At 42.4% G+C, this 23,174-nt stretch overlaps 1 protein-coding gene across 1 annotated transcript; it reads right to left on the reverse strand.

Annotated features, from left to right (window-relative positions):
• Positions 1–300: 300 nt before the first annotated feature.
• timm13 (translocase of inner mitochondrial membrane 13 homolog (yeast)) lies at positions 301–15,316 on the reverse strand. Its single transcript, XM_080213000.1, has 3 exons — positions 15,128–15,316; positions 5,438–5,506; positions 301–606 (listed from the first exon to the last, which is right to left on the reverse strand). Exons 1-3 carry the CDS (start codon positions 15,236–15,238, stop codon positions 508–510), a joined length of 279 nt encoding a protein of 92 aa, XP_080069126.1. The 5' UTR covers positions 15,239–15,316; the 3' UTR covers positions 301–507.
• Between the last annotated feature and the right edge of the window lie 7,858 nt (positions 15,317–23,174).

Genomic DNA, 23,174 nt, shown 5'->3' on the forward strand with positions numbered 1-23,174 from the left:
TAGAGTTTGTATTGTATGATTGTATGCAGGTATGCTGAGGTCAACTATTGCAACTGCTGCTAGTATGAACAACTCAGCAAATGGGACCTTCTATTCTGTATGCCTCAGAGCAACATTGATCGTGCATTCATCCAATGAACCATCAGGCTGCCTTCCTGAGATATGAAAGGATACAACTGTAAGGCAGCCCAGGATTTTCTGTAAGACCAATTTGCTGCATAAAAGTGAAAGTTTCAAATATGGCTGAAACACTTTCAAAGTATAATCAGGTTGGTCAGACAGGATAGAAGCAGAAAGATATTTAATATTCAATATCATGTACTTTATTATAGTCATAATTAAGTCCACATAATACAGGCTGACACAACTGTTTTATAACCTAGACAGATTGGCAATTTTCCTGAAACGTATACAGTGTTTTGTGTTGTACATCCCTCCCTTGTTTGAGTTCTTCTCTCTCCCAGATTGGAATGAGTGTTGTACAAGCCTGGCTTGTTTGTTATTCAATTACATCTGTGCACGCTCTCGTTGTAGTCTGGAGTTGTATGTTCGTGATACTGTGTTCCAGGCATCCATGTAGCGATCCATACACATAGCTATACATTTCTGAAAGACATGGTTAAAACAGAGCAGGGTGTGAATCTGATTCAATACAGAGGGGTTGGTGAGTGGCTCTGATTTTACATGCAGGGGCATGAGACTGTCATTCCACAGAAAGGATCCCATTTCCTGCTAGTTCATTCAGGTGCCGTTAGGGACATGGAATGTATCAGATTGCAAACTGTAAGAGGGATGGCACAACCACCTAACCCTCTACCATTATTTTACGTGGCAGGAAAATTACATTTAACTTTTTGTTGAAAATGTAAAGTTAATGATAGCTTATCATTCTTTTTTATGAAAAGCAGGAATCCTTAGAATAAAAATTATTCCACCAGACTTCTATTTCACTTAAATGAAAGACTTAGTAACCAGAGACAAGAGCATAACTGATGTTATTATAAGCTGAGCTTGGTACGCAACTTGCAGGAATTTTCATACTTTCGCTCCTGAGGTTTGAAAGCAAAAGGTGCCAAAAGAAGTTGTTTCAGTAAATGTTTCCAGAATTGACTAATTTATTGTCACATGTATCGGTATACAGTGAAAAGTATTGTTTCTTGCGCACCAAACAGACAAAGTATACTGTTCATACAGTACATACAGGAGAAGGAAAGGAGGGTGTAGAATGTAGTGTTACAGTCATAGCTAGGATGTAGAGAAAGATCAAATTAAGATATGGCAGGTCCATTCAGAAGTCTGATGGCAGTAGGAAAGATGATCTTGAGTTGGTCAGTATGTGATCTCAAGCTTTTGTATCTTTTTCTCAAATGGAAGAAGGTGGGCATATGACTGAGTTAATTATTCACATGGTATTGTCATTTGTGTGCTTTGAGCATTATAGAATCTATGGATTCTAATCAGAGATATAGAGACAACACTTCCATCGTAATATCTAATAGCAATATGAAAATTGCAACATGGAGCAGTCCTGCTATTGCTTGATGTGATGTGGAGATGCCGGCATTGGACGGGGGTAAACAGCAAGAAGTCTCAACACCAGGTTGAAGTCCAACAGGTTTATTTGGTAGCAAAAGCCACTAGCTTTCGGAGTGTTTGCTGTCCCTTCATCAGGTGAGTGGGAGTTCTATTTACAAACATGGCATATAAAGACACAAACTCAAAATTTACAAAATAATGATTGGAATGCCTTCAGCCTCTGATCTTTAGGTAAGCATTCTCCAAGGCGGCCTTCACGACATATGACAGTGCAGAGTCGCTGAGCAGAGACTGATAGCCAAGTTCCGCACACGAGGACGGCCTCAACCGGGAACCTGGGTTCACGTCACACTATCTATAACCCCCACAACTTGCCTGGACTTGCAAAATCTCATTAACTGTCCTGTCTGGAGACAATACATATCTCTTTAACCTGTATTTAACTCACATTGTCTGTACCTTTAAGACTTGATTATCTGTAAAGACTTGCATTCCAATAATTATTTTGTAAATTGAGTTTGTGTCTTTATATGCCCTGTTTGTGAATAGAACTTCTACTCAGGGGCAGCAAATGCTCCAAAAGCTAGTGGCTTTTGATACCAAATAAACCTGTTGGACTTTAAGCTGGTGTTGTGAGACTGCTGGATGTAACAGGGTCTTTAAGTGTTTCCCTAACATGCAGCAATGGTTAGTTATCATTATCCAAAATGCTAAAAACTTGAAAGATGAACTTACTTTCAAATACACACACTAGTTCAAATGATGAATATGCTTGCAAATGGTTAAATTTGTCACTTAACCCATAGCAAGGACAGCTACAGGCTTCCAGTAGTAGTATGCCAGGAAGTAGAGGACATAGATGAAAAGTAATTATCAAAATATCCAGGGATAAAATAAGGAGAATATTTTGATTGTTATGATCTGCAAAGCACTTCTTGAAAAGGATGATGGAAGCACATTCTGTAATAACTTTTAAAAGAGAACTGGATAAATACTTAGAGCAGAGAGAACTGCTAGGTTATGGAAGGAAGAGCAGGCACAGTGAATAGGATAAGAACATAAGAGATAAAGGGGAGGAGTAGGTCATGTGGCACCTTGAACCTGCTCCACCATTCAACATGATCATTGCTGACCCTCAGCCTCAACTCCATTTTCCTGATCAATTCCCATATCCCTTAATTGCCTTAAGAATCCAAACATCTATCAATCTCAGCCTAGAATATACTCAATGATTGAGCATTCACTGTCCCTGGGATTAAGAATTCCAAAGATTTTCCAAGTGAAAAGAATTCCTCTGCATCTCAGTCCTAAATGGCTGTTCCCTTACCATGAGACTATGTCCTTTAGTTCCAGAATCTCCAGCTAGGGGAATCATCAATATTTATCATGTCACACTCTTTTAAAAATCTTACACACTTAGTTAGATCACATCTCATTCTTCTGAACTCCTCTTGAGTTTACAAACTGCAGCAGGCTACGGTGCAGAGGGACCTCGGGGTCCTTGTGCATGAGTCGCAAAAACCCAGCTTGCAGGTCCAGCAGGTGGTCAGGAAGGCTAATGGGATGCTGGCCTTCATAGCGAGGGGGATTGAATATAAAAGTAGGGAGGTCTTGTTGCGGCTGTATAGGGCATTGGTCAGGCCGCAGCTGGAGTACTGTGTGCAGTTTTGGTCGCCGTACTTACGCAAGGATATTTTGGCCTTGGAGGGAGTGCAGAGGAGGTTTACTAGACTGATGCCGGAGTTGAGGGGTTTGAGCTATGAGGAGAGGCTGAATAAACTAGGCTTGTACTCGTTAGAGTTTAGAAGAATGAGGGGAGATCTCATTGAGACGTATAAGATGATGAATGGGATGGATAGGATAGAGGTGGAGAGACTCTTCCCGCTCAGAAAGGACAGTAGGACTAGGGGGCACAGCCTCAAGATAAAGGGGGGGCGGTTTAGAACGAAGTTGAGGAGGAACTTCTTCACTCAAAGGGTGGTGAATCTCTGGAATTCTCTGCCCGTTGAGGTGGTGGAGGCTGCCTCGCTAAATATTTTTAAGACGCGGGTTGATGGGTTTTTGATAAGCGAGGGGATAAAGGGTTATGGGGAGAGGGCGGGAATGTGGAACTGAGCCACGACAGATCAGCCATGATCTTATTGAATGGCGGGGCGGGCTCGATGGCCTACTCCTGCTCCTATTTCTTATGTTCTAATACTCAACCTTTTTGCAAAAGACAGCCCTCTCATTCCAAGAATACATCTAGTGAACCTCCACTCTAAGACAGGTACCCACTCTAAGACAGGTATTTCCCTTTTTAGGGTAGAGACAAGAACTATGCGCAGGTGTGACCTCACCAAAGCCCTGTATAATTCCGGTAAGACCCCCTTACTCTTGAACTCCAAATCCTTAGCAATAAAGACTTCCAAATAGCTTGCTGTATGTTGACATGCATGTTAACTTTTAATGTTTGCTATCACCTAAATCCCCAAAACATGAACTTTTAACAGTTCCTCACCATATAAAACATATTCTGTTCTTCTATTCTTCATACCAAAGTGAATAACCTCATTTTCCTGAATTATACTCTGCCACCTCCTTTCCCAAATACTTAATTCTCTATTCCTTTGTAGCCTTCATGTTCTCCTCACATCATACTTTCCAACCACTAATAAAAGTCTAATGCAAACAGATCATAATCTTTATCTACGTTTTATTTCCCTTTTCTTCGCTTATCTCTTTCTCTCATTTCTCTTTCCAATTTTTACTTTTGGGCAACAACTATCCAAAATACTGCCTTTCATACCTCATCTAAACATTTTTTTATTTGTGTGAACCATTCCCACTCCCTTTGGCTTTGAACGATAACCACTTTTGTCCATCCTCTCCCTTTTACTTCCTCAAAATTTATTGCAACTTTTACTTTCTCCAGTTCTGATTCAAGGTCACATTCCTGAAACATTAAACCTGTTTATCTCTCCTCAGGTGCTGCCAGACCTGCTGAGTAATTCCAGCAATTTCTATTTTTATTGATTTGTCCACCATCTTTGTATCATCAGCAAATTTCAATACATTATATTCTGTCCACTCATCTAAGGCATTAATACAAATTGTAAAGACGTGCTGGGGAGGCCAGAAGTGATCTTTGCAGCACTCCTTCAGTCTACCAACTTGAAAATGACCTGTTTACTTCCACTCTGCTTTCTGTCTTTTAATCAATCCATTATTCACATTGATGTTACACCAACCTCATGAGCCCTCATTTTGTGCAAAAACTTTTCTTGGACCATGATATCTTTTGAAAATCCAAAGATACTACACATTCACTGGTTCCCCACTATAAATCCTGCTAGTTACGTCCTCAAAAAAATCCCAACAGATTTGTCATAATTTTCCTTCCACACATTTCTGCTTAATCATATTATGATTTTCTAAGTGCCCTGTTATCACTTCCTTACTAATGAATTTCAGCATTTCCTCAATGATTGACAGGCCTGTGGTGCATCGTTTTCTGTCTAGTAGTGTTACATTTACTACCTTCCAATCCACTGGGACAGCTTTTGGAAGATCATAATCAGTGCATCTACACTATCTCTGCACTTGCTTCTTTTAAGGCCAGAGAGCCAGGTAATTTATCCACTTTAGTTCTGTTAATCTCCCCAGTACATGTCTTTACTAATATTAATTACTTTCAAGTTCATTGCTCCCATTAGACCTTGTCTCCCAGTATTTCTGTTTTAATGTCTTCTATTTTGAAGGCTGATGCCTTTTGCATTGTATGACTCTAGGATTCTGTGTGGTTAACCAGCCAATCTCACTAATATTTGCATATTTCATCTTTAAAATGTAGCTAAAAGATTTCAAACTCAAGAGGCTGTCTATTGTAAAAGATTTTTTGACATAATGCAGAAGTTGTTACCTGTTCAGAGTTGTCCAGTGAGCTTCCTGGTTTCCCAATACACTTCCTGAAACATTTATCAGTCATCCTCTGAAATAACACAAAACACAAAATTCTTACACTGTATTCCAATTCCAGAGCAAAGTAAATATTAATGTATTTTTCACATTTTGTCTAGATGTAGACCCCAGACTGGGTTCTGAAATGCAAAACTGTTAGAAGTGGTGTGATCATTATGTCAGGCTCAAGACCTGAGGGAGTTGGATCAGCAGCTGGGTTATGCACAAACAACTAGGGCTAACTGGGTCAGGAGGCATTCCAAAAAGTTGCAACTCCTTTTTAGCTTCTTCACTCTGTAACTGAGGGGGTGCCCAGAGCTTCAGATCTATTTCTTGACATTCATTCTAACACAGTTTACCCATGTTCTCTTACAGGGACATTCAAACGTGTTGCACAGTACAGGCCACATACTGCCTGTCTATGGGTAAAAAGAAGAGAAATGCACATGAATACTCTTGCGTACTATTACAACAAAAATATCCTTTCTTAAAAGGGTATTAAGTAAAGCAGGTGGGTTTTTACAACAATCTGGTACTTTTGTGGGAACTAGTTCCAGAATTTTACCTGATTTAATTCATCAGATTTTAAATTCTCAAACTTTATTTAAACTCTTGTCCTCCAGCTCATTATTTGATTTGATTTATTATTATCACATGTATACATTAATCTGGACATCTGGATCACAAATCCTGTGACATGGCATGGGCTTCTGTATCCCAAGTAGCAAAGGTTTAATGTTGTGTAATGTTAAGTTTGTACTCATTCTATGGGTACAGGATATCTTTTATTTTTAACATGAATGCAATAAGCGAGGACAGTTTTGTGCTGTTGATCCTTACCCATTAGGAATGAGGCTGAGACCGAAGGATAAAATCTTACAATAATACAGTAAAGGCCACTTATAATGCACAGTGTTTGCAGACAACAAGGGTAGGTGGGAGTTACATTTCACCTGCCTGAACAAAATCAGTTCAAACCTGCAAGGCTAATGTCTAACCTGTTGCCAACGCAGTTAACAGTGGAAGTATTCTAAATATTCTAAACATGTGCCAACTGCATTCTATTTTCAACCCACGGGAAGGAGGATTTTTGCAGCTGACTTCATCAACAATGCACAACAATGTGTATACAATTTAACTTCTGTTGTATCATTAGCCACTGAGAAAATGCACACATGCAGTACGTAGAAAGCACACGGTCTAATGTAAACTAATTCTCAATGACCAATCTTGGGCACCTCTGCTGTAACTAATGTTTGTGGGTGCTCAAGACTCGCTGAATTTTTCTAGTTACTGATCTTACAGATAGCAATCTTTAAAATCAATTTTTTTTAATGCAGATTGGAAAACCTGGGCTTTCTTGGGTTTTATTTGATTTCCAATTTTAACATAAACCAGGAGAAAACCTTCACTCCTCTCCTCTCTCTTGTCACTGATTCCTTCTTATCCATGGTCACGGACCCAATTCAACCAGACATTCACAAAGTCAATGTCCTGTTTGACGCTGCAAATTCCATTCTTATCCACCACGAAGATCACTTTTACAACTTTACAACACTCACACTTTATCTCTACCTTCTCTCCACTGAAACCTGCATCCACTCCAACTCCAGACTTGACAATTTAAGTGCTTTCCTTACTGACCTCCCTTCTTGCTGAATTCCAAAAATGCAACCTTGCTTGCACACAACCTGTCCTGGGCTACATCTCACTTGCTGATCATCCTATCCTTGCCAACCCCAATATGTAAAATATATGCGGCCAACCCCAATATATTAACCTTAAAATCTTCAGTCTTCCAATCTCTCCAATCACCAGGGGAAGTCTGATTACTGCAATCTCCTGCAAGCTGCATATCTATTCGACTTGTTCCTCTAACGCTGCCTTTCATGTAGTCTCTCTGCCTTGTTATGAAGGTGTTTACATCAAATACTGATTTTTAATCCATTGGCTGGAAACATGAAACTGGATTTTTAAAAGATAGACTTGTTTGAAACAGATTTTAACTCACAACTCTACGTTACTACAGATTACAACCCTATTGAAAATAGCATGTTAGCAAAACCCATCTAATTAATGATACCTCTGTAATTGCGAATGACCTTTGTGCACATTCCTTCAACAAATTTTTCAAAAGTGTAGTTTTACTTGGAGCTGATGTATTTTGTCACCGCTTTTGTCTCCTCCAACACGGCATGCTTGGCCAGTTCCCCAGGCGGCAGCAGCAGATGCACAGCTGTCTGGATCTCCCAGGAGCTGGTGGTGTGCCACTTGTTGTAATGGGCCAGGCAGGAAGCCTCACTGCAATGGGCTCGATGATGTCGTTGACGAACAACTTCATGATGCTTGTGGTCTTGGAGGAAATGCCGGGTGTCGGGGTGAACCTGTTTTATCACTTTGTAGACGTAGCTGGAGTAACTCTCCTTCCTGGACCGCCTCTTCCTTCCCTTTGCTGGTAATCTTTTCTGCACTTTATGACACCTTTCTTGGAAAGCAGTACTTTCTTTTCCTCACCATTGTCACTGTGAATTGCTAGTAGAATAGCTGAAGACAAACCAAATATTAACTGCGTGGAGAAAAGATTTTGATTTTAATGTAGCTCTCCAGACGAGCTAATCTACTTGCAATTGGGATATACAATTATGTTTAAATTACTGGCAGAGATCACATGACTAGCCTAAGTTCTTTGTGTGGCTTAAGCACATCATTCTGAGTAGAACTGGACTAATAGTTGAGCTATGTGGAGCTCCTGCTGTCTCTCCCCACCAATAACCATGCTTGGACCCCTGACTAATTTGACTTTGTCTCTATTCTGCAGTAGACAGAAGAGACTTTAAAGAAAGAACTCAACTCCACACTGTGTCTCCAGGAGAATGTCTTTAAATCAAAGCATCAAAACCATCAAACTCACTGTGCTGCTAACCAAGATACTAAACAATAAACGATAGATTCTTCTATATTTTTCATGGATTACAGATTTGGTCAATCAATCCTCCCCTACTCTAAGTTACATTTGGGAGTGTAAACTTCCAAGTGTACTGCCAGTGTGCGGAAGTCGTAGTTTATCATTTTATTTAGATTGGTTCAAGTGTAAAGAAACTAACCTTCTTGTTAAACTCAAAAAAAACTTGTTCAACTGGCTCTATTCTATCACAGCTTGGAATCAGTTAAGTATGCATTCAGTTGGCAAGTATAACCTTTGTCATGAGAAGAGGTGAACCAGCTCTCTTCTGTTCAAGCTCCTTGGTTGGTCACAACAAAGGTTTAATTTTCTTTTTCATGAAGGTACATCCAAATCAGAACACATTTAACTATTTATGCATTAAACAATAACGAGCCAAACAAGGTTTCCTTGATAAAAGCAAATTTGCTGGAAACAAAAACAGCAAATGCTGGAAAATCTCAGCAGGTCTGACAGTATCTGAAGACAGAATAGAGCCAACCTTTCAAATCAAGATCACCCTTCATCATGGTTAAAGAATAGGCAGATTTATTAACCAATAATCCTGTGACACAAAATAATAATGCACACACTTTGACACTGCCTCTTGCGAACTCTCTCTGCAGTGGCTGGCAGTCTTGCCATGAAATTCTTCATCCATTGTGTACTTCCAAGGGGTTTTGGATCGGTCTTTCTGTTGCAGCCTTTGTTGCTATATCCAGCACTTTGCATTTTGATGTCGCTTAGTGGTGGCTTTTGATGGATCTTTGAATTATAGAAAATGTCCCTCTCTTTCTCTAACTGATGTTGCAGGACTGTAAAGGTGCGCCAGGATTTTGCACTGCAGCACATGTTTGATTGCATTGGCACATATTTACCTGTTAATCCCTGATCCCTATGCATCTCAGGACTCTGGGCAATTTTTAGCACAATCAACTTAACCCGCACATCTTTGGGCTGCGGGAGGTAATCAGAGCACTCGGAGGAAACCTACGCAGACACGAGGAGAATGTGCAAACTCCACACAGACAGTGACCCGAGCCAGGAATTGAACCCAGGTCCCTGGAGCTGTGAAGCACCAGTGCTAACCACTGTGTTACCATGCCACCCATGATCACAACACTTCTGGTTTCCTCACAGGTTTAGCCATATTCGCAGATCTTGTGCAACCTTTCGCAGAGAGGTTCCATCTCTATGTTAAATGCTGGCTATCCCAGCAATTCATGATTTCCTGATCTTTCGTGCTCTAACTTCACTCTGATTGATGGCACAATCATATGACCCACTTACACAAGTTAATACAGAGTTATCAATGTGGAATTTTGGCTCATCATGGGCAACATTCTACAGATAGTCCACATCAACTGAAGCATGCGCAGCCTTGTCAGACAGCGAACCCGCTCATGCCTAGTTATCTACACTAGCAGGATAACATACTCAGTAATTTGCCTCTAATGCCACTGTCCGGGGGCTGGGGGCCAGGGGAAGGTGGCATCAAGGTTTAACACCCACATACACAAGCTTAAAACACAGCAAGGACAACAATAGGTTTGCACTGGTGACTTAGTTTATTTTGTAAATATCCATGATATTTGAATCAGTGCATTTTGGTAGTTCTGTTATTTTCACTTCAATGTCATAAAGAAAAAATGAGTTTTTCCTCACCAGTCCTGAGTGTCCAGTGTATTCTATGGGTATTTGCCTCATCAGTACCTGGTAAAAGATGTTTGGGCCAGCAAATTTTATTACCGAAGGAGTGATGTGACATTGCATCATGTCATGGTTCTGTGCGAGATGTTTGGGAAGTAGGTGATGCTTTTAATCTCAGATGGAAGGCAAACCTTAGCAGCCTAGCTGAAGGAATGCTGAATGAAGACCTCCCTAGTGTCCCTGCCTCCCCAATGATTCCTCATTTCAGCCTCTGCATCCTCACCATCTGTCTACCTGGGATTTGCATCTGAGTCTTCTTTGGATTCATCCTATGAGGTAGCTGCATCTGCCTCAGTGTCCTCCTGGTCCAATGGTTCTCCCCTCGAGAGAGCAAAATATGCAGAACACAGCAGACGATGATGATGAGCGACACTCGCTCTGGCGGACATTCGGATACTGCAGAATTACCCTGGGGTAGTCCAGAAATCATAGCCTCATTTTCAGCAGACCTACTGTTCTCTCCACCACTGCCCTTGTAGAGATATGATAATGCCATTTCTCCCCTGCCTCTGACCTTGGATGCCTGAGAGACGCTATCAACCATCTTTTCAAGGGATTCCCCTCATTACCAATCAACCATCCACTGAGGCAAGCTAGAGCCACAAACAGCCTTGGCACTTGAGTGACATAGAATATAGGCATCATGGGAGCTGACAGGATACCTTGGTACAGACCATCAGAATCTGGGACTGTGATCACAAACCATCTATACATTCATGGAGTAAAACCCTTTCCATATTTATCTACCTACTCACACAAGGGAATCACCGGCAATACTTTCTCATCCCTCTCACACTGTGAGGTCTGATGTGTAACATATATATTATTAACACCAGAAATGAACTTTAATTTAAGTTTTGATTGAAACATTTTGTTTAAGAAATCAAATTACAGTCCATGTTTTGCACCCCCTTAAGAAGGGGACACTCAACACTTTAATTCTTAATGAAATTATCACAGTTAGTTTATGCAAAGAGTTGGAATGAGGGAGACCAGCCACGACAGCATTGGAATAGTCTAGAGTGTCCATTCTCACCCTCCTCCTATTTCTCATCAGCATGCTACCCCTCAGTGACATTATATATATATATATATATATATATATATATATTTCCATATATGTGTTGATGATGACACACAGCCCAACCATACCATCACCTCTCTCAATCCTTTTACTGTGGCTAAATTGCGTGTCCAACATTCAGTACTGGATGAGCAGAAACTTCATCCAACTAAACTTTGGAAAGACCAAAGCATTGTCTTTGCTTCCCCCTGGTCCGTCCACTAGCCACTGACTCCATCCCTTTTCTTTGCAACTGTTCGCAACCATGGCAATTCTTTGGAACTGTTCTGAAGAAGTTTTATTGGACTCAAAATGTTAACTCTGCTTCTCTCTCCTCAGTCAGTCAGACTTGCTGAATTTTTCCAGTATTTTCTGTTTTAATTCTCACACTGTATCTATCTTGGCTCAGCTGAAATCATCACCTAAACATTTACAACCTCAACATTTGACTATTCCAGCACACTCCTGACTGGTCTCCCTCATTCTACCTCTTTACGTTAATTAAATTGTGAATGGCATTATCACAGTTAAATGTGCCTCCTTCCTAAAGGGCATGACAGAAATTGCAACTGAAGTCTCCTTTAAAAAAAATGTTTAAAAAAATCAAATTAAACTTCTGTTCTTGTGTTAATTGTGCAACCAATGCCCGTCATAAAACCATGTTCTCCTTGTGTCTGCATGGGTTTCCTCCAGATGTTCCGGTTTCCTCCAACAGTCCAAAAATGTGCAGGTTAGGTAGACTGGCCATGAAATGTTCAGGGCTATGGGAATAGGGTAGGCAGTGAGGTCCTGAATGAGATGTTCTTTCAGCTATTCGGTGCAGACTTAATGGACCAAATAGCGTCCTACTTCACTTAGAAAGAGTTCTATGGTTCATGCCTTCAGCTGCCAAGGCCTGAAGCTGTGGAGTTCCCTCACTTAAACTTCCCTGTCACTTTTTCTTCCTTTTAGACACGCCCTAAAAATTACTCCTTTGACCAAGTTTTTTGTCATTTGCCCTAATATCAACTTATCTCAGATCTCAAACAATGATGAGACAGGGTACAGGAATGAGATAGAGAATCTGGTGCGGCATCAATAATCTCTCCCTCAATGTCAACAAAATGAAGGAGATTGTCATCGACTTCAGGAAGCTTAAAGGAGAACATGCCCCTGTCGACATCAACAAGGACGAAGTAGAAAGGGTCAAGAGCTTCAAGTTTTTAGGTCAGATTTCCAGATCACCAACCACCTGTCCTGGTTCTCCCCCTTGTTGACACTATAGTTAAGAAAGCCACTAATGCCTCTACTTTCTCAGAAGACTAAGGAAATTTGGCATGTCAGCTATGACTCTCAGCAACCTTTATAGATGCACTATAGAAAACATAAGAACATAAGAAATAGGAGCAGGAGTAGGCCATCTAGCCCTTCGAGCCTGCCCCGCCATTCAATAAGATCATGGCTGATCTGTCGTGGCTCAGTTCCACTTTCCCGCCCTCTCCCCATAACCCTTAATCCCCTCTCTAATCAAAAACCCATCAACCCGCGTCTTAAAAATATTTAGCGAGGCAGCCTCCACCACTTCAACAGGCAGAGAATTCCAGAGATTCACCACCCTTTGAGTGAAGAAGTTCCTCCTCAACTCCGTTCTAAACTGCCCCCCCTTTATCTTGAGGTTATGCCCCCTAGTCCTACTGTCTTTTTTGAGCGGGAAGAGTCTCTCCACCTCTATCCTATCCATCCCATTCATCATCTTATACGTCTCAATGAGATCTCCCCTCATTCTTCTAAACTCTAACGAGTACAAGCCTAGTTTATTCAGCCTCTCCTCATAGCTCAAACCCCTCAACTCCGGTATCAGCCTAGTAAACCTCCTCTGCACTCCCTCCAAGGCCAAAATATCTTTGCGCAGGTGCGGCGCCCAAAACTGCACACAGTACTCCAGCTGCGGCCTCACCAATGCCCTATACAGCTGCAGCAAGACCTCCCTACTTTTATATTCAATCCCCCTCGCTATGAAGGCCAGCATCCCATTCGCGTTCCTGACCACCTGATGCACCTGCAAGCTGGGTTTTTGCAACTCATGCACAAGGACCCCGAGGTCCCTCTGCACCGTCGCCTGCTGCAGTTTTTCGCCACGTAAGTAATAGTCCTTCCTACCATTATTCCTACCAAAGTGGACCACCTCACACTTGCCAACATTAAATTCCATTTGCCATTTCCTGGCCCATTCGCCCAGCCTATCTAGATCCTTCTGCAGACTCTCCACACCCTCCGCACAATTTGCCGTTCCCCCAATCTTGGTGTCATCAGCAAATTTCGACACCCTACACTCGGTTCCCTCCTCCAGATCATCTATATAAATGGTAAAAAGCTGAGGCCCCAGCACCGACCCCTGGGGCACTCCACTAGTCACCATCCGCCAATCCGAATAGCACCCGTTGACCCCCACTCTCTGCCTCCTATTTGACAACCAATCCTCTATCCACGCTAACACCCTACCCCCAACTCCATGTCCCTTGACCTTCTGCAATAACCTCTTGTGAGGTACTTTGTCAAACGCCTTCTGAAAATCCAGAAAGACCACATCCACCGTCTCTCCTCTATCCACCGCCCTAGACACATCCTCATAGAACTCCAGTAAATTTGTCAGACACGACTTCCCTTTAATGAAACTGTGCTGCGTCTGCTCTATCACGCAATTCCCTTCAAGATGCCTCGCAATTTCCTCCTTAATGACGGATTCTAACATTTTACCTACACAGACGTTAAACTAACCGGCCTATAATTCCCCGCCTTTTGCCTGGCACCCTTCTTAAACAACGGCGTAACATTAGCCGTTTTCCAATCCTCCGGCACTTCCCCGGAATCCAGCGACGTCTGGAAAATAACCACCAAGGCATCCACTATCACTTCCGCCATTTCTTTCAGAACCCTCGGATGCATTCCATCCGGTCCTGGGGACTTGTCCACAATCAGCCCCTCCAGTCTGTCGAGCACCACCTCTCTAGTAACAGTAATGTCATTAAGACCCTCCAGTCCTACCACCTTTCCATCACTAACACCCGGCAAATTATTCACGTCCTCCTCCGTGACATTCTTTCTAGTTGTAGCACAGCTTGGTACGTCTCTTGCTCTGCCCAAGACCGCACGGAACTACAAAAGGTCATGAATGTAGCCCAATCCATCATGCATACCAACCTCCCATCCACTGACTCTGTCTATACTTCTTGCTGCCTCGGCAAAGCAGCCAGCATAATTAAGGACCCTACGCACCCCAGACATTCTCTCTTCTTCATGAACAGCTTTTTTCTGCTGCCATCAGACTTTTGAATGGACTTACCTTGCATTAAGTTGATCTTTCTCTACACCCTAGCTATGACTGTAACACTACATTCTGCACTCACTTCCTTCTCTATGAACGGTATGTTTTGTCTGTATAGTGCGCAAGAAACAATACTTTTCACTATGTTAATATGCGTAACAATAACAAATCAAATCAAATTATATGGCTCAGTGACAAACTTTGTTGATACTCAAATCTATTCAGCTCCAACTTGTGTCATATATGAAATAAAACCAAGTGGTTCTTTTTGAGGACATCGGCCTTTTTGCTTTTTAGATGATACATTTCTCAGAATGGGTTTTTTGGCAGCTCTCTGCCCCAGTATCACTCCCTGCTGTAATCGTCAGTGTCCTTGTCCCCCCACGTGGGATCACCTTACACAGAAGTGACCTCTGCCCCCCTGGATCCAGCTCTACGCATTACATAGACGCATGCCTCTAGGTCCCACCCTCACCGTATGTTGATTGGTTCAAGCGGGAAGTCTTTCTTTTCCATTGGTCAACCAACTTGTCAATCAGATCCGAGGACCGCCCAGCTCCGCTGGGGGCAACGGGAGCAATACCGGCGGGAGGAGGCCCCAACTGCTTCTGGATCACATTTACCAGACACCAACCTGTAAGAGTTCCTGGGCGTTCGCCACGGCGATCTGCAATTTCACCTGCTCCATAATCATGCCCGAGTCCACCTTCCCTCCGACCGGTCCTCCTGAGGAGAAATCGTCCATCGTGCCGAGGCCGCGAGTGCCTTTTGCTGCCAGTAACGGACCGAATGAGCGTGCGCAAGGGGGGGGGGCAGGCCAGCGCGTGCGCACTGAAGGCGAGGCCAGCTAGGGAACTACAATTCCCGGGGTGCACCGCTCCTCAAGTCACATGATCCAGCTGCTGCCCTGGGTATTAGCATCTGAATTGATTTGAAGACCAAAGGGTGACTTTGGCTGGCTATCCTGGTCTCGCTGTCAGAAATGAACAGGTTTTATTGTCGTCTTTCCCAGGTTATTCGGAAATTACCATCTCAGTAGATCCTGGTCTTTTTTAATCTGGATCAACTCCTTCATTTATCCTGACCTGACTGTCCCTTTTTATCTTGCTCTCATTTACCCCTTATTAAACAGGTTTTAATGACTTAGAATCTCTACAATGCAGAAGAGGCATTCAGTCCACCCTAGTCTGCACCAAATCTCCTGCCTTACCCCAGCCCTCTCTCCCACCCTATCCCTGTAATCCCAATATTTACCATGGCTAATCCACCTAACCTGCACATTTTTGCTATGTGGGAGGAAATTGGAGCACAAGGTGGAAACCCACGCAAACACAGGGAAAAATGTGCAAACTCCACACAGTCACCCAATGAAGGCGAATGGGATGCTGGCCTTCATAGCGAGGGGGATTGAATATAAAAGTAGGGAGGTCTTGCTGCAGCTGTATAGGGCATTGGTGAGGCCGCAGCTGGAGTACTGTGTGCAGTTTTGGGCGCCGCACCTGCGCAAGGATATTTTGGCCCTGGAGGGAGTGCAGAGGAGGTTTACTAGGCTGATACCGGAGTTGAGGGGGTTGAGCTATGAGGAGAGGCTGAATAAACTAGGCTTGTACTCGTTAGAGTTTAGAAGAATGAGGGGAGATCTCATTGAGACGTATAAGATGATGAATGGGATGGATAGGATAGAGGTGGAAAGACTCTTCCCGCTCAAAAAAGACAGTAGGACTAGGGGGCACAGCCTCAAGATAAAGGGGGGGCGGTTCAGAACGGAGTTGAGGAGGAACTTCTTCACTCAAAGGGTGGTGAATCTCTGGAATTCTCTGCCCGTTGAAGTGGTGGAGGCTGCCTCGCTAAATATTTTTAAGAAGCGGGTTGATGGGTTTTTGATAAGAGAGGGGATTAAGGGTTATGGGGAGAGGGCGGGAAAGTGGAACTGAGCAGCGACAGATCAGCCATGATCTTATTGAATGGCGGGGCAGGCTCGAAGGGCCAGATGGCCTACTCCTGCTCCTATTTCTTATGTTCTTATGTTCTTATGAACCCAGGCCCTGCAGCTGTGAAGCAGCAGTGCTAACCGCTATACCATCCTGTCACTGGGTCACCTTGATCACAATGCCCCTGTGCTATTCTGCTTTTATTGTCCTGGATACAATGATTCAGCCACAGATTGGATGTGGTTATTAATCTTCCGCATTAATGAGGAGAAGAGTAAGACTGATTTGAATAGAACAAAGAAAATTACAGCACAGGAACAGGCCCTTCAGCCCTCCAAGCCTGCACCAACCATGCTGCCCGACTTAACTAAAACCTCTACCCTTCCAGAACCATATCCCTCTATTCCCATCCTATTCATGTATTTGTCAAGATACCCCTTAAAAGCCAGTTCTGTATCCGCTTCCACTACCTCCCCCCGGCAGCAAGTTCCAGGCACCCACCACCCTCTGTATAAAAAATCTGCCTCGTACATCTCCTTTAAACCTTGCCCCTCACACCTTAAACCTATGCCCCCTAGTAATTGACTCTTCCATCCTGGGAAAAAGCTTCTGACTATCCACTCCGTCCATGCCTCTCATAATCTTGCAGACTCCTGTCAGGTCTCAACCTCCGTCATTCCAGTGAGAACAAACCAAGTATCTCCAATCTCTTTTCATGGCAAATGCCAAGCAACATCCTGGTAAATCTTTTATGTACCCTCTCCAAAGTCTCCACATCTTTCTGGTAGTGTGGCGAGTAGAATTGAACACTATATTCCAAGTGCGGCCTTACTAAGGTTCTATAAAGTTGCAACATGACTTGTCAATTTTTAAACTCACTGCCCCAACCGAAGGCAAGCATGCCGTATGCCTTCTTGACTACCTTCTCCATCTGCATTGCCACTTTCAATGACCTGTGTACCTGTACACTCAGATCCCTTTGCCTATCAATACTCTTAAGGGTTCTGCCATTTACTGTATATTTTCTATTCTTATTAGATCTTTCAAAATGCATTACCTCAGATTTGTCTGGATTAAATTCCATCTCCATCTTTCCGCCCAAGTCTCCAACTGATCTATATCCTGCTGTATCCTCTGATGGTCCTCATCGCTGTCTGCAAACCTTTGTGTCGTCCACACACTTACTAATCAAACAAGTTACATTTTCCTCCAAATCATTTATATATATTACAAACAACAAAGGTCCTAGTACTGATCCATGAGGTATGCCACTTGTCACACCCCTCCATTCAGAAACACACCCTTCCATTCAGAAACACACCCTTCCACTGCTATCCTCTGTCTTCTTTGACCAAGCCAGTTTTGTATCCACCTTGCCAGCTCAACTCTGATCCCATGCAACTTCACCTTCTGCACCAGTCTGCCATGAGGCCTTACTGAAATCCATGTAGACAACATCCACTGCCCTACCCTCATCAGTAAAAAGTCTGACAACACCAGGTTTCAGTCCAACCGATTTATTTGATAGTAAATTCACTAGTTTCGGGTTAGCCCCTTTGTCAGGCGAATGGAGAGTTCTGGCCTCAGACAGAGCATATAAAGCACAGACAGTTTACAGATTACTGATTAGAATGCAAATCTTTACACCTAACCTGCTGTTCAAGTCTTAAAGTGGCCACTGTGTTTACCCAAGTCCAACGCCGGCATATCCACATCATGACTACCCTCATCAATCATCTTTGTCACTTTTTCAAAAAACTCGATCAAGTTAGTGAGACACAACCTCCTCTTTACAAAAGCATGTTGCCACTCACTAAAACATTCACTTATTTCCACGTGGGAATAAATCCTTTCTCGAAGAATCCTCTTCAATAATTTCCCTACCACTGTTGTAAGGCTCACCGGCCTGTAATTACTGGATTATTCCTGCTACTCTTCTTAAACAAAAGAACAACATTGGCTATTCTCCAGTCCTCTGAGATCTCCCCTGTGTCTTTATATGCCCTCTTAACTTCCACTCACCTGATGAAGGGGCAGCGCTCCAAAAGCTTGTGGCTTGTGCTACCAAATAAACCTCTTGGATTTTAATCTGGTGTTGTGAGACTTCTTACTGTACCTTCCCTGTAGCCAGTGAGGATACAAAAATTTCTCTCAAGGCCCCAGCAATTTCCTACTTTGCCTCTCTAAGTATTCTGGGGTATATCCTATCAGGCCCTGGGGACTTGACTACTTTAATGTTTCTCAAGAATCCCAATACCTCCTCATCTCAATATTGATCTCAAACTATCTACACACCCTTTCCCAGACTCATCATCCACCAAGTCCTCTTTAGTGAATACTGACGCAAGGTACTCATTTAATACTTCGCCCATTTCCTCTGGCTCCACCATAGATTCCCTCCCTTGTCCTTGAGTGGGCCAACCCTCTCCCTAAGTACACTCTTGTTCTTTATATATGTATAAAAATCCTTGGGTTTTTCCTTAATCCTGCTGACCAATTTTTTTGTGTCCCCTTTTAGCCCTTCTTACTCCTTGCTTAAGTTTCTTTCTACTTTCCTTGTATTCCACGTTCCTTTGTGTATTCCCAGCCTCCTATCTTCGACAAATGCTTCCCTTTTTTCCTTGACTAGGCACACAATATCTCTGATTATCCAAGGTTCCCAAAACTTGCCATACTTATCCTTCATCCTTACAGGAATGTAACTGGTCCTGAATCCCTATCAACTTACACTTGAAAGCCTCCCATATGCCAGATGTGGATTTGCCCTCAAACATCTGCCCCCAATATGCATTCTTCAGTTCCAGCCTCATATTGTCGTAATTAGCCTTCCCCCAATTTAGCACCCTAACCTGAGGACTAGGTTATCTGCCTTACCTGTTACACTTTTTGCATTAAAACAAATGCACTTCAGTCCACCTTCTTTAGCAGTTATATTCTGCTTTTTCTCTGAGTCTTACTGGCCTTATTCCCTGGTTCCCCTTCAGCTAAATTCACCTTTGCTTTGGTTCCCAACCTTGTGCCAGTTTAAATACCCCCATGTGATACTAGCAAACCTCCCAGCCAGAATATTTATGCCCTTCCAATTTAGGTGCAACCCGTCCTTCTTGTACAAGTCCCACCTGCCTCGGAAGAGACCCCAATGGTCTAAATGTCTGAAATCCTCCTTCCTACACCAGCTATTTAGCCATGTGTTGAGCTGCACTATCTTCCTTTTCCTAGCCTCACTAGCACATGGCACAGGGACTAATCCTGAGATTACAACCCTAGAAGTCCTGCTTTTTAACTTTCTCCCTAACTCCCTAAACTGCTGCTATAGGATCTCATCACTCTTCCTACCGATGTCGTTCATACCGACATGTACCACGACGTCTGGCTGCTCACCCTCTCCTTTCAGAATGCTTTCTGCCTGTTCAGCTACATCCTGGAGTCCTGAAGTCTCTTTTACGTTCACAAAAGTGACTATCTGCACCCCTAACTGTCGAGTCCTCTATAACTATTGCTCTAGTGCTCTTTGTCCCTCCCTGCTTAACAACAGAGCCAGCCGTGGTGCCACTGCTTTGGCTACAGCTGCTGTTATCCCCTGATAGGCCATCGACCCCCCCCCTCCCTCCCAACAGTTTCAAAAACAGTGTATGTGTTAGAGAGGGATGAACATAGGGGATGGAGTAAATAGATGGAATAGATGGAGTTTTGATTCTCTGTTACTGTGTTTGTCCACATACTGTGAAATAAAAGCAACTTAACAATTCTGATCAGATCATATTTCACCACTTTCAAACAAGTTGAAGATGTGCATGTCTTGACACATACAAAAGACATAGCATCCAATGCAGATCACAAGGGGGCCCTATTGTTACACTCCTGGCTACTTGTGCAGTTAGTTATTGGGCAGAATGGGCAGTAATTCATTTAAACCACCTGGGGGAGTGTGCCTGAGAAAATATCGAAGGAAGACCGAAATTTGTAACAATTCCAAGAAAGAAATTTATTGTTGGATTTATATCGCTGGTTTGTTAATCGCAACTACATAGAGGTTTGTTTGTTGATACATTGCATTACCAAATTATCCTGAATATTCTCCCTTTCATATGCACACACACTAACTGCAGCCCATTATTGGAAACTTTGCAAATTCTATTCCCTCCACTTTCCCACAATCCCTTACCTATTTGTTCCATCCTCATGAGTCCTATGTGTGATACAGTTCAGTCAGGGAGTACAAGTTGCTGTGACACCAGTTTTACATTTATATTGTAGTCTGGAGCTATGGGCATCAATAGGGATAATTCTCTGCCACTCTTTACCACTCGCCATTGGCATGTGTTGGAAGGATTTTCAGGTTGATAATCAATTTGCTTGAGCAGGTTATGAACCTAGCTTCGTTGACCATCGAGTCCTGGGTAACCTCAGAGACAGGGATGCTGCTCACTGTGCCGCAGACCTTTGAATCCTATAGCTTGTTTATATTCCTTTTTCATTCTAACCGAAGCTGCAGCCAAGACTCTAATTGCTAATCAATCGATCTCATCCCTGTGTTTCTATTCCTCCATTTTACTTGTAATATTCCTACTATTGGTATAAGGATGCTTTCCAAAGTTGGCAGCTTTCCTCGGTGATTGCTATTCTGCTACTTAACCATCTTGCTTCACTTCTGTAAAACTTCATATTTCCATTAGCTTCATGCGGTCTTTTGAATAAACAAAGTTGTAGTTTTGATCTGCTCTTTAAGTTTTTGCCTGAAAAAAAACACCCACTTAATCAGCACTGTGGCCACCAACTTAAACATTTACTCCCTCCATCATTGGCACACATAGGCAGCAGTGTGTATCACCTATAGGATGCACTTCAGTAACTCACCAAGGTTCCTTCGAAAGCACCTTCTAAACCTACAACCTCTACCACCTAAAAGGACAAAGGCAGCATATGTACAGGAACACCACCAGCTGCATGCTACCCTCCATGCCACACATCATCCTGATTTAGAACTATATCACCATTCCTTCACTGTTGCTGGATCAAAATCCCGGAATTCCCTTCCCAACAGCAATGTGGATATACCTAGACTACACGGACTGCAGCAGTTCTTAAGTGTAATTATGGATGGGCAACAATTGCTAGCCTACCCAGTGATGCCCACATCCCATGAAAGAATTTTTGAAAATCCTACATGAGCACATCATAGCTCCCAAGAGGGGAATAAAGCTGATTCTTTGGTCAAAACCTAGATCTTTTCCAGAATTTTTGTCCTATTTCAAATTCCAGCTTTTAATAGTGTTAAAACTGACACTGCTGTTACTGTTTCAAAGTAGTGATTTCCAGACCCATCCGACAATATTTTTTTCATGAATACAACAAGCGATATCGGAACTCTAATACAAATACAGTTTCAAACACTGGAAAATGCAAGCACTCATATTGTGCTGATCATACAGAAATATACAGAATAGAAAAAAAAACTTGTTTCAATTCAGATAAATAATTAATTCAAAGTGATTAATCTGATTTATCAGTAAATTATCATTTGCCAATATGTATCTTAAATTTACAAGATAATGTACCACTCTGTACCTGATGAAACCCTCTGTATCATGTTAAGAACAATGTATAACTTTATACATTTACTTTATAAATGTATTTGCATGTTAAGAAAGGTGAAACATGGTTCTAGTTTTATTGAGAGTGTTTTGCAAGCTGGATGCCAGGTGGTCCAAGGGATTGTTTGGACACATGCATTTTTATGAGATTTTATGACCCTTGAAATGAAGAGATTGATTACAAAAGGTTAGTAGTTCTGTCAATTTAGGAAAAATTGCCTAGCGACAGGGGTCCAGGGACGCACAGAGACACATGGAAAAACAGAAGGACAGTCAGTCAGTGCGAGTAAGCCAGAGAGTTAAGCAAGTAAGAAATCCTGCCGACTGGGGAACTGGGTTTATGGAACTTGTGTTTGCTCTGAAGTTGAAGTATTGAAGTTTTTGGGTGTCTTGGGGAAAGCATGTAGTGAATGTTCAGAAGTCTGCTGGAAGAAAACTGCTTCCAACTGAGCCATCCTGCGCAAGGAGCCTTGGTGTTGAGATGAAGGTAAATCTTCACTAGTTGTGGTTTTTATGTCTGTAAGGTTATTGCTAGGATAAAAGGAGTTACGTGAGTTTGAATCATTTTCTGGTGTTTGTATCAAAATCTTTTCAACCCTTTTGTCTGGTGTAATATAATTTTGCTTTCTTGTTTAATACACATTTTACTTTTTGTGTTAAAAATACAATGGCAGACTCTTATAAATGTGTTCAGCAACTGACCTCTACCATTTCCTAAAAAAACAAAGATGGGATCTCTCAACCCAGCTTTCACTCAGGGATCTGACTTGCCCTGTTTCAACATCAGCTGGGATCGTAACAATCATTCTACTTTGTGATTATGAAGATCTTATAAACCTGAAAATACTGTGAGTGACAAGTTGTCCTAGTGCAAACATCTTTGCCATTTGATAGGTTTAACAATTGCTTGAACGTATTAAAAGTTCACCTGACAGCATCACCAAAAGTAATTTCTGCGTTTTAGTGTTAAGCTGACTCTATCAGATTTTGTATCCTCCCACCCTGACATGACTGGATTAAGAGATTTGGAAAAGCAATTTTATGGCAATCTTTAAACTCCTTAAAATGAATGCTGTGCAGAAAATAGATTAAATATAAATCCCCCTGTTTTTTACCCTCTGTAAACAGGGTCCAGCTCAGGCACAGGTAGGTGAGA

The sequence above is a fragment of the Carcharhinus amblyrhynchos genome, chromosome 26 (genome assembly GCF_965287045.1).
Source record: "Carcharhinus amblyrhynchos chromosome 26, sCarAmb.v2.hapA, whole genome shotgun sequence".
Lineage (NCBI taxonomy): Eukaryota > Metazoa > Chordata > Chondrichthyes > Carcharhiniformes > Carcharhinidae > Carcharhinus > Carcharhinus amblyrhynchos.